Source organism: Martes martes (genome assembly GCF_963455335.1).
Source record: "Martes martes genome assembly, chromosome: 10".
Lineage (NCBI taxonomy): Eukaryota > Metazoa > Chordata > Mammalia > Carnivora > Mustelidae > Martes > Martes martes.
Genome location: NC_137898.1, coordinates 95,491,404 through 95,503,404, shown reverse-complemented (window position 1 = coordinate 95,503,404; position 12,001 = coordinate 95,491,404). Strand labels below are relative to the sequence as shown.

Here is a 12,001-nt window from a genome sequence, read left to right as displayed (position 1 = left end):
GGGAGAGAGGTTTGAGATGAAGCTAGAAAGCTAGGTAGTGACCAAATTGTGGAGGGGGACCTTTTAAGCCACATTAAGGATTTTGAGCTTTAAACTTAAGGCCATTGAGGAAGATTTTGAGAGATTTTTAAGCCAGGAAGTACATGATCATATATTTGGTTTTAAAAGATCTTTCTGGCTACCTTTTTTTTTCATTGTTTTTGACATTTTTTATCCTAGACGTGAGAAGATGGTACCTTGGATAAAATTAGTGGCAATGGGATTGAAAGGAAGAAGTAGATTCCAAAGAAATTTACCAATTAGAATTGATAGGACTAGTGATTGTTTATATGTAGAAAATGAAGGAGGATGAGGAATCCAGGAGGACTCCTTTCTGAGTTGACTAACTCAGAAAATGATGGTACCATTTACTGAGATATAACTCAAGAAAAATAGAATTGGGGGGAAGTTTTATTTAATTTTGGACATGTTGAATTTGAGAAGTAAAACTGTCTAATAAGGGGATGTGTGTATGTGTGTAACTCAGGAGATAGGACCAGACTTGAGATGTTGATATTTGATGTTTTCTGCAAATAGATGGTAATTTAAACTGGTAGATGAAATTGAGTATATGAAACTTTAAGCAATGCCAACATTTAAGTGGTAGGTAGAGGCCAGGGAAACAGAAAAATGGCCAAAGAAATGGGAGGAGCATCAAGAGAACATGGAGGAATTGAAGCTAAGAGAAGAAAATGCATGATAGCAGCAGATACTGTTAAGTGAGTTGATAACATGCAGCCTAAAAGTTTGACCAGTAGTTATTCATGGTTGTGGCAGGAACAGGTTTGGTGGAGAGGTGGGAGTAATTGTCGAGTACAGTGATTATAGTCTAAAAGAGAGGTAATGAAGCAGAGTGTGGACAGCTCATTCAAGCACTCTGGCTGTGAATGGGAGGAGAGAGGACAATGGCTGGAGATGAATGAGTTTTTAACTCTTCTCCGAATGCGTCTTTTACCTTTCATTCTGTTCTAATAATCCAACTCTCCCCTGGGAACACAGGCTTCCTCTCCAGTGGTAGGTGTTTTCTTTCCCACATGCTCCTGCCCTTGAAACATGGGGTGGGACAGACATCCTTGCCACTTTCTCCCTTTTTCCTACATTTCTCTCCAACTTCATTTTGAATCTCTTATTATCAGATTACCACCCACAGTTCCATCCTTGTTACAATCAGCTTTTGAACCCCTAATGAAAATTCTTGCCACATTGTCACTCTCTCCAATAAGACTGTTAATGTACATTTTGTTGTGGTTCTTGGTGATTTAAACATTCATTTGGATGATTCTTCCAGTATCCTGATCTTACATTTCCTTGCTCTTCTCTTCTCTAGTGATCTTCTCTTCAAGTATCCTGCTTTGACTACTGGCAAAATTTTTTCTGGTTTCTTCCTCTAGTACCCTGACTCCAGCAATCCTTTGACCCTATAGTGGAAATGCAATCCACTAATTCTTCTTCCTTTTCACTGTCTCTTATCTGCTCCCTCACTAGGTCCTCAGTTCTATCCTCACTACTTTAAATCCCAAGGTCAGTCATTATAATGACTTCTTTACATTCAGCTTCCGCTTTCTGGTCCTATTCTTCTCTTCATCATGCTTACTGGTCAAAACCCAACCCAAGTTTAATCCAGTCTTCTGCCTATTCTACACTTAAACCTGCACAGCTGATGGTATTTGGACCAAAATACATAACAGTGTTCACTTTAAATTCAGGATCAATAATCTCAAGTGAGCCCTTAGCTCTACTAGACAATTAAAATACATTTCTCCACTTCTTTCACAACCTCATTCTTCTAAATCGCATTTTTATACCTTTTCTTTTTTCTTCAACTTCTAATACCTCCTTCCCCATCCACACTCTCAGCCGGTGACAGTACTTACAGTTTCACTGAAAAGTAGAAACAATCATAAGAGAACTTCCACAAGCTCTCTTCACCATCTATACTCACCTGACCAGGTGCCTCTGTGCTCATATACTCCACTTTCTCCTCAGTTGCTATAAATAAATTGTTCCAGATATAAGTCAACTCCGTCTTGTGTACAAGGCCCAGTTCTCTTTTGCTTACTCAGGGATGTTGTCTAGCAATTCTTCTGCTTTCCTCCTGCATCATTAATTTTTCTTTCTCTCCTTTCTCATCAGCATACCAGCATGCTGTTTCTTTCATCTTACTGCCTGATGCATAGTAGCCTTAATAAAATATTTGGATGAATGAATTAATAAATAAAATGTTTGGCTAAATGTAAGTGTGTTTAAATGGTTTCGGGACAGTTCCAGTTGAGAGGAAAAGGCTGAAGGTCTAAGAGAGAAGGAATGAAGGCGCATCAAGATCCCTGAAGAAAAAGGAGGGTATGGGGCTCACATATAAGTAGAAGGATGGGCATTGGATAGGAGCATGGAAGGGAGGAAAAGATGGGTGGTTGTGGGAATTTAACAAGAGTATAGAAGTTTTGAAGTAATCATTTGGAGAAAGGGAGAGGAAACTGACTAGAAAAACATAGGAACATCTGTCACTGTTGAGGATCCAGCTTAGGGGAGTAACCATGATTTTATAGTGGCATCATAATTCTGTGTAATAATTATTCTTGGTACCTTTTTCAGGGGAGCAAAGAATGTTGGATAGAGTAGATTCATAATGTTTATTGCCATTATCATCAATTATTTATTTTAAAATGTTTTGATTTTTTAACTTGGTCTCTTTGTCTTCATAGAGCATTGTCTGTTACTATAAATGGTACCATTAAGACTATGGCCTTAGTATAAAATCCCACACTTGGAACATACTTACATGTCAGGATTTGTGAAATGTGTAATTTGACAAGTGAATCCTTCTAAGTTTATAATGACCACATTTCTTAAATAAATATAATGACCACATTTCTTACGTAATCATGTACAACATGTACATTTTTTTTTTTTAGGGGCAAAGAGGCCCCGAGTCACTTCAGGTGGTGTATCAGAGTCTCCTACTAGATTTTCTAAGCACATTCAATCCAATTTGGACTTCTCTCCAGTGAATAGTGCCTCTAGGTAAGATTAATTAATAAAGATCGAATAGTTGTTGAATGCAATATTCCCATAAGAAATAATACATTATATATTTTTTCTTAATAATGAATGTAATTTTTATCAGTGTGAGAATGGTAATGTGGTCTAAGAAAGGCCTGATTGATTTTTTTTTTTTTGGCCTGATTGATTTTACCTGAAGATATATATATTTTTTTCCCATATCTTAATGCTCCAGTGAAGAAAATGTGAAGTATTCCAGTTCACAGCCAGAACCACGGACAGGTCTTTCATTATGGGACACCAGTCCTTCATATATAGATAAACTGGTACAAGGGATTAGTTTTTCCCAACCCACGTGTCCTGATCACATGCTCCTGAATAGTCAATTACTTGGCACCCCAGGATCCTCACAGGTAAGGAAATTTAGTTTTTTCAGATAAGTGGTGAAGAACCTCTGGTTTTTGTCATAAAGCCTTTTAAAAAAAAAAAGCATAAATCTTAGAAATACAGTATTAACACTTTAGCATATACATATTTTTTTTTAACAAGGAAGAGAGAATTGAAGGTTGCTTTCCTGTATAAGAATCTTAAGTCACAGAAAAGAATTTTCAGACCAAATAGCTATGATATGACTGCTTTTGGTGATACCAGATTTATTCAGGTTTCCTCTGTTTGACATGTAGAACCCTTGGCAGCGCTTGGTTAAAAGGATGACACGATTTTTTACCAAATTGGATGCAGACAAATCTTATCAATGCCTGAAAGAGACTTGTGAGAAATTGGGCTATCAGTGGAAAAAGAGTTGTATGAATCAGGTATGTTTCATAGATTTTCCTGAAGAAAAATGTAAATATTTCAAGTAAAAAATGATCATTATCAGAATATTTTTGAAAAACAACTGGGGAATGCCTTGGGTGGCTTAGTCGTTTAGTCTACGTTTGGCTCAGAGCATCCCAGGGTGCTGGGATGGAGTCCCACATTAGGCTTCTTGCTCAGCAGGGAGCCTGCTTCTTCCTCTGCCTGCCACTCCCCCTGCTTGTGCTCTCATCCTCTCTCTCCCCTCCTCTCTCTCTTTCTCTCTGACAGAAAAATAAGAAAGAAAGAAAGAGAAACGATTGAAATTGCAAGGACTTAAGTAAAATGTTTTTTTGTTTGTTTGTTTTGTTTTTTAATTTATTTATTTGAGAGAGAGAGATGACAAGTAGGCAGAGAGGCAGGCAGAGAGAGAGGGGGAAGCAGGCTCCCTGCCGAGCAGAGAGCCCGATGCGGGGCTCGATCCCAGGACCCTGAGATCACGACCCGGGCCGAAGGCAGAGGCTTAACCCACTGAGCCACCCAGGTGCCCCTAAAATGTTCTTTACCTTAAGAAATAATATTGAAAGTCTCCTTTATGTTTATTAAAAATATCAAGAGAGGCAAGTCATGTTTTTAAAAACTGTATATACTTAAATTGTGACAGTAGGAAAGATTCCCTTCTGTGAAAGATGAATATATTAACAATCCTATATTTCTTCCATCTCCCCTGCTCCCGCCTACCAATTTTTGTTGTTTATATTATTATAGCATATTTGTAACATTGAAATTCTAATGTGTTTAGGCTTTTCAAAAACCTGATGTTACAGGGGCGCCTGGGTGGCTCAGAGGGTTAAAGCCTCTGCCTTCAGCTTTTTTTTAAAAAAACAAACAAACAAACAAAAAAACCTGATGTTACAAAAAACAATTAGAGGTGAATATTACATATTAAAGAGGCCTGAAAAATAATGTAATGCATGATTTTTCACTAAATCATGGATTTAAAGAAAAGAAAGCTATAAAGGATGTTATTGGGACAGTTGGGGAAATTTGAATATGGTTTTACATTAAATAATATTTTTGTACCAGTGCCAAATTTCTTGGGTGTTATCATAATATTGTGGTTTGTAGGAGAATGTCTTTGTTCATAGGAGAAACATGTTGAAGTGAAGTGTTTGTTTTCAGTAGCTTGGTTGAAAACTTAAAAAAAAAAAAAAAGACAACCACATAAAAAAAGTCAAATAAACATATACTTATCTACTTTGATAAGACCAATGAAGGGTATATAGTTATTTATTGTAGATTCTTTCAGGTTTTTTTGGTAGATTTGTAAGCTTTCAAAATTAAAAGTTAGGGGAAGTTGTTACTATGCAGAAATCTGAGACCAGCCTGATTTTCCTCTCAGTTGTATAGGTAATTTTTTTTTTTTTTAAGATTTTATTTATTTATTTGACACAGGGAGAGAGACCACAAGTAGGCAGAGAGGCAGGCAGAGAGAGGAGGGGATGCAGGCTCCCTGCTCGGCAGGGAGCCTGATGTAGGGCTCCATCCCAGGACCCTGAGATCATGACCTGAGCTGAATGCAGAGGCTTAACCCACTGAGCCACCCAGGTGCCCCCCCCCCCTTTTTTTTAATCAGGTAGGTTTATTGAAGTGAAACTCATGTAACCTAAAAATCATCACCTTAACCATTTTAAAGTGTACAATTTAGTGGTTTTGGTATATTCACAAGATTGTGCTACCATCACCATTTAATTACAGAACATCCCATTGCCCTGAAAATAAACTCTATGGCAATTGGCAGTCATTCCTCATTCTTTCCTCCCTTCATTTCCTGGCAGCCAATGATTTACTTTCTGTTTCTATGCACTGCTTTTTCTGGATGTTTCATATAAATGGAATTACATAATACGATTTATATGGTATTTTATGCCTTTTATATCTGTTTTCTTTTACTTAGCATGTTTTCAAGGTTAATCTGTGTTGTTTACATTTATCAGTACTTCATTCCTTTTTATGGGAGAATAATCTTCCATTATGTGGATAGAAGACTACATTTTATTTAACCATTTACCTGTTGATGGACATTTGGGATGTTTCTACTTTTTGGCTATTATGAATAATGTTGCTATGAACATTTTTGTACAGTTTTTGTATGAACTTTGCCAGGGCTGTCATAACAAAATAATCACAGACTAGGTGCTTAAACAGCAGAAATTTATTTTTTCACAATTTGAGAGATGGAAGTCCAAGATCAAGGTGCTGGGAAGTTTGGTCTCTTTTGAGGCCTCTCTTCTGCCTTTCAGATAGCAGCCCTCTTGCTGCTTCCTCATCTGGCCTTTCCTCCTTGCACATGCATACCTGGTGTCTGTCTCTCTCTGTATCCTAATTTTTTTTTTCTTACAAAGATACCAGTCATATTGGATCAGGGCCCACTTAGTGGTTTCATTTTAACTCAGTTACCTCTTTAAAGGCCCAGTCTCCAAATACAGTCACATTCTGAGGGGTTAGGGCTTGAACATATGAATTTTGAGGGGATACAATTCAACCCATAACAATACATGTCCAATTTCTTAGGTATATACCTGCTAATGGAATTGCTAAGGCATATAGTAACTCTATGTTTAGCTTTTTGAGGAGCTGCCAAGTGATTTTCCAAAGCAGCTGCACTGTTGTACATTCCCACCAGCAGTGCATGTGTGAAGCATCTTGTACTTTCCCAGAACATGAGGTTTCACTGTTGCACAATTGTGGTATACCCGTGTATTTTTTAGTCATTCCTTGAAATGAGAAGTATTACAAATGGTTTTGTAATTTGGGCTATACTTATTTTTATTGCCTTAGGTTACTGTATCAACAACTGATAGGAGAAACAATAAACTGATTTTCAAAGTGAATTTGGTAGAAATGGATGAGAAGATCTTGGTTGACTTTCGGCTTTCTAAGGTACTTTTTTTTTAAAACTGTTTTGCTGTTATTAAAGAAGTATTACATGTTCATTGTAGAAACCTAAAAAATATGAAAATATAAAATGGAGAAAAAAAGAATAAAGTTTGATCTTATCATCCAGAGAGAACAGAGACCTATTTTATACTATTTCATTACGGTAGTCTTCATTATGGTAGAATTTTTAAATGGTATTATATTTATGGCATGGCATTTATAAGTATGTGGTAACTTGTTATTTTTCATTCAGTGTTCTGAACATTTGTTTTGTCATTATCCTTCTAAAACATAGTTTTTCCAAATGACATTTTCCTTATTATAGAAGTTTTTTGTAGAAAATGTAAATAAGTAAAAATAAAAATAATCCTAAATTATACTGTCCAACAGTAATTACCCTGAATATTTTGAACCATTCTAAATTTCTTATTTAATCCATATATATATATCTTTTTAATAACAATTATGTTTGTCAAAATGAACAGTATAACTGATGAACATTTATCTGTTATAAGTAAGTCTATAATTTTTTTACATACATATATACATAAATATATATGTATATATACACATATATGTGTGTGTGTATATATATACTTATACACACACATATATGTGTGTATATATATATATATTTGTAGAGTCTTGTTCACATTTCCGATTATTTCTTTAGGATTTACTGATTCTGAGGTTATAGTTTGGCCTGGTATATAAGACCAAAATAGCATTTTCTCTGTTTCCTGAGAGATTGTACATGACTCCTAAAGGAGGTTGGAGAAATAGGTCACATTCTAAAATTGGAAATTTGCTGCATTACCATTGTCTAGATGCTTAGTATGGAATTAAATTATTAAGATTCTAGTGTAACAAAATTCTTCTCATAACTGAATCACTGGCTTTGTTGCCACAGTATTTTGGCAAGACTTCAGTGTAGATGTGTAGCTTAATTTAAATTTAAATTAAACTCCCAGTGCCAATGGAAAACAGTGACTTAGGTCCATAGATAGCAATGCTTTAAATAACAAGGTGTAATTGTTTCTCTCTCTGAGCGCAGTGTGTTGGGAACGGTGATAGGCCCAAAAGCAAGTTGGAATTACTTGTGTAGCCATTTCGTCTAGGATATTTGGTCTTCATAAGAGGACCTGATGAGGATTGTAGCTGGGCATAACTAAGGATGTTTGTCTCTTCTTAACCACTAAAGAGAGTTTGATTTTATGGATATTATTCCTAATATAGGGCGATGGATTAGAATTCAAGAGACACTTCCTGAAGATTAAAGGGAAGCTGAGTGATGTTGTGAGCAGCCAGAAGGTTTGGCTTCCTGCCACATGAGAGATCCATTGGATTCCTGATGAATATAGTGCTGCTATGTTGACATTATTCTTCCTAGAGAAGATTATCCTATTCTGCAAACTGCAAACAATAGTCTCTGAAGAGTTGACTTCCCTCTAGCCAAACATTTTCCAATTCTTTTTGCATGTTCTTCATACAAACAACATCTATATGTTCACTGTAAGTAAAGCTTTGGGGAACCAATGGATAGAATTCATTAGATATTTCTTCATCCTGTGTTTAGTGTCTAAAGACCCATGTGATGGAAACCAAGCTTTGGGGATACATGAGCTTACCAGCTTTTATACCAATGTAATGAAAGATGATATTGTCGCATTATTTTTTTTTAATATTGTCGCATTATTGACAAAGCATTTGGTTTCATCCAAAAAGTAGGTATTTCCTCTATGTTGATTTAATTATATGGATGGATTAGTAATAAAGCAATCCTGTGACTTTTGGACAGTAAATTTTTCAGTCTATAAAGTGAAGCCAACTTCAAAAAATATATCCTCAAGATTTGTACTTATATTTTCACAAGGGCCTTATCAGATATATAAATCTGTTTTTGAATTATAACTGTTAATTAAAATTGCAAGTAGGTATGTTTTCTCCATTGTAGTTAATAAGATATAAAATACTGGTTGGTCTTTCAAGTAGATGTTGAGCATGGACTCTAGTGCTTAACTACCTTTACTCTAAAATTACTGTTGCACATTTAAAATATTTTTCTATATTATTTTCTACTTTCACAGCCATATTTTAATTCTTTATTACAGAAATAAATTCTATTTTGAAAATGAATAGCTAACTCTGTGGACTTCTTGGTGACCAAGCTTCTAGGTAGTAGGGAATAAAAGAGGAGGGAGAAGTAAGGAAACTGAAAAAAATAGATCTGATTCCTAATTCTTTTACTATTAGATTTACTAAGACTTTGTTCTTCTGATAAAATTTATATTAATTTTTGAATGTATTAGGTTGGGCCCTGTATTCCTTTTTCCTGGTAATTTATAAAATTAATCATCTTAGTCTGAAGCTAAGAACTTGTGAAATTTTATTGTTAGAGTTTATTGCTTATTAGTGTATACTGGTAAATTGCGTTAACTGCAGTATATCCATAGAGGAAGTGATAGGTGACTCCTAAGAATTGAGCCAGTAAATTCTCAAATATGAAAAATTTTGTTCTTGAAAATTGTCTTTAGTAACTCTCAAAAACAGTTATCTCGGACTTTGGCCTCTCCTGTGAGCTTTAGACTTTTTTTAAAGACACAGACAAGCTGACATTTCCATTTGACTCATAGTGAACAGGTGACCAAACCCAGCTTTTGGTCTGTGTCTTCTAACCTGTTCCTCCCTAGTTTCTGTTTATCCCAGTAATGCTACATTCAGCTCTCCAGTTCTCTGGGCCAAAAACCCAGGAATCTTCCTTGACTTGGTTTTCATATTGTACATTTAATTCAGGAAATCCTATTCAATTTAGCAAATTTATTCACTATCTATCCTACTTCACACCTCTACTAGAAGCACTCTAGTTGAAGGCACTGTTAACCTCTCTTTTCATATTACTTATCCTTCAACAGTTCAAAAAGGCAGCCAAAATGATCTTCCTAAAATGTGAATCAGGAATCCTTCCCCTTTTCTCAACTCTAATGGCTTTTCATCACACTTAAAACAAAATTCAAAATTTTCTCTTTTACCTCCTGGCTTTATGGGATCTGCTCTTTTACCAGCATCTGGGCCTGCTCTGCCACTTTCTCACTTACCCTGCCCTAGGTGCATTTGCTTTGCACATATTCTTATTTCAAGATCTTTTCCTTTGCTGTTCCCTCTTCCTGGAGTGCTTTACTCCCAAACGTTTGTGTGGCTTGTGCTTCACTTTAAGTCCTTGCTTAAGTGTCACCCATTATGCAAAGTCTTTCCTTGACTTATCTAAAATGTTACCCCACTTCTATCATTCTTTATTTTTCATCATAACACTTATTTTCTGACGTTATAAGATATTTTTATTTACCTATTAAATGTCTATTTCCCTCATTGCAGTATGTAATATATAAGCTCCTTGAGGTCAGGGATTCTATATGCTGTGTTCAGTTCTGTCCCCCCAGCACCTAGAACAGTGCCTGATGTCTTACAGCATGCAATGAATAGTTGTTAAGTGAAGAAATAGATACTCATTGATCCGGTCTATCCTTAGAATATATCTGGGAGCTGAAGACTACTGTCCATTTTGATTGCTGCCACTCTAGTTCAAGCTCCTTCATCTCCTCCCTGGATTTCTTACCAAAAACTAATGTCTTCCCACTTCCACTCTTGCCATTTCCCAACCCTCTCTCCCTCCAAGTCCTTTCTTGACATAGGTCCTAACTTTATTTATTTTTTTTTTAAAGATATATTGTACTCTGACATTCCCTTGTTTAAAAACCTCTAGTGACTTCCCACTACATCAAAAATGGCATCTAAATTCTTTGCTTGGACTGCAAGATACACCATCTGTCCTCTTTGTTCATCATACTACAGGCATAGTAGCCATCTACTTCTGCTTCTATTCGTGAAGCATGCCCTAGCTCATTCCCCTTTCAGGGCTTTTATGTTTACAGCTGCCACCACCTGGAATCCCTTCCAGTAGTTCACATGGCTTATTTAGCATTCAGATCTCAGCCCAAATGTTTTTACTATTCCCAATCACTGTCCTACTGTTTTGTTTTCTTCATAGAACTGATGACTATCTCAAACTATTTATTGTCTGTCTCCCCCACCAAAATGTAAACTTAGACTTCATTTCCCGTTTGTATATCTCCCCCCACTTCCTGCCCCTTTATATATTTTGTATGTGGAACAGTACCTGGAATATAGTAAGACCTAAATAAATATTTGTTGAATAAATGAATGAATTAAATATCAGATGAAGAAAATGCTACAGAATATTGTAAGGGGAAGGTGAATTGATGGATAGTAAACACACTTTCTCAGCAATTGGAATTTGTGTAAGAATGGGGAGGAAGTTCCGTTCAGACTTGGACAGATTAGCCCTCACATTTATAATTATGTGAGCATTGACAACCACCTCCGTAAAGAGACTGATAATAACTACATTTTAGAGTTGTTTTTAATCTTAAATGAGTTAATATATTTAAAGAGTGTAGTATACCATGTTGCACAAAAGGCATTCAATAAACATAAGCTGCCATAATTTTTCTGCAGTGTTCATTATGTTGTTGGGAGAATGTGTTTACTCCCATTACGAAAAGTAATGTTTGCTTATTGACGAAAATTTGGAAGATGTAAAAATGAGAGGAATAGAATTATTACCCAAAGATAACAGCTAAAATTTTGATAGAAAGGTCAATGTGTGCTGCGTTGCATATATGCATAGTGTGGTGTGTGAAGTGGGTATGATTGTTGAGATAAATATAAATACATAAAGTGTGTATGGTTTAACAAGCACTTGTAAAGTTAATCTGTTTAATCAAACTCAATTGCAGAAAGATCATTTCTGACCCTCACAAGCCTTCCCTTGTACCACTTCCCACTCAGAACCCTCTCGTTTCCCACAGAAGTAATCATAAAATTTATAATAATCCTCTCCTTGGTTTCTTTAGCTTTTTCAGCTATTTATGCATCTTTATTTTATTTTTTTAAAAATATTTTTATTTATTTGAGAGAGTGTAAGAGCGAGCATAAGCAGGGTAGGGGCAGAGGGAGAAGCAGACACCCCGCTGAGCATGGAGTCCAATGCGGGGCTCTATCCCAGGACCATGACCTGAGCCAAAGGCAGATGCTTAACCTACTGAGCCACCCGGGTGCCCCTATTTATAATACAGTTTAGTTTTGCCTGTTTTAGAACTTCATATAAATGAAATTATGCTGTATATAATTTTCATGTGTTGCTTTTTTA

The 12,001-nt window shown here is 35.9% G+C and overlaps 1 protein-coding gene across 1 annotated transcript in view; it reads left to right on the top strand.

Annotated features, from left to right (window-relative positions):
* CHEK1 (checkpoint kinase 1) overlaps nt 1–8,902 on the top strand; it is a 31,096-nt gene extending 22,194 nt beyond the window's left edge. Inside the window, exons 9-13 of the mRNA XM_080815856.1 lie at nt 2,952–3,060; nt 3,275–3,452; nt 3,723–3,854; nt 6,676–6,777; nt 8,011–8,902. Coding sequence (XP_080671982.1) covers nt 2,952–3,060; nt 3,275–3,452; nt 3,723–3,854; nt 6,676–6,777; nt 8,011–8,106 — 617 coding nt within the window. The 3' untranslated portion in view covers nt 8,107–8,902. The remainder of the gene's footprint in view (nt 1–2,951; nt 3,061–3,274; nt 3,453–3,722; nt 3,855–6,675; nt 6,778–8,010) is intronic.
* Nucleotides 8,903–12,001: the final 3,099 nt, after the last annotated feature.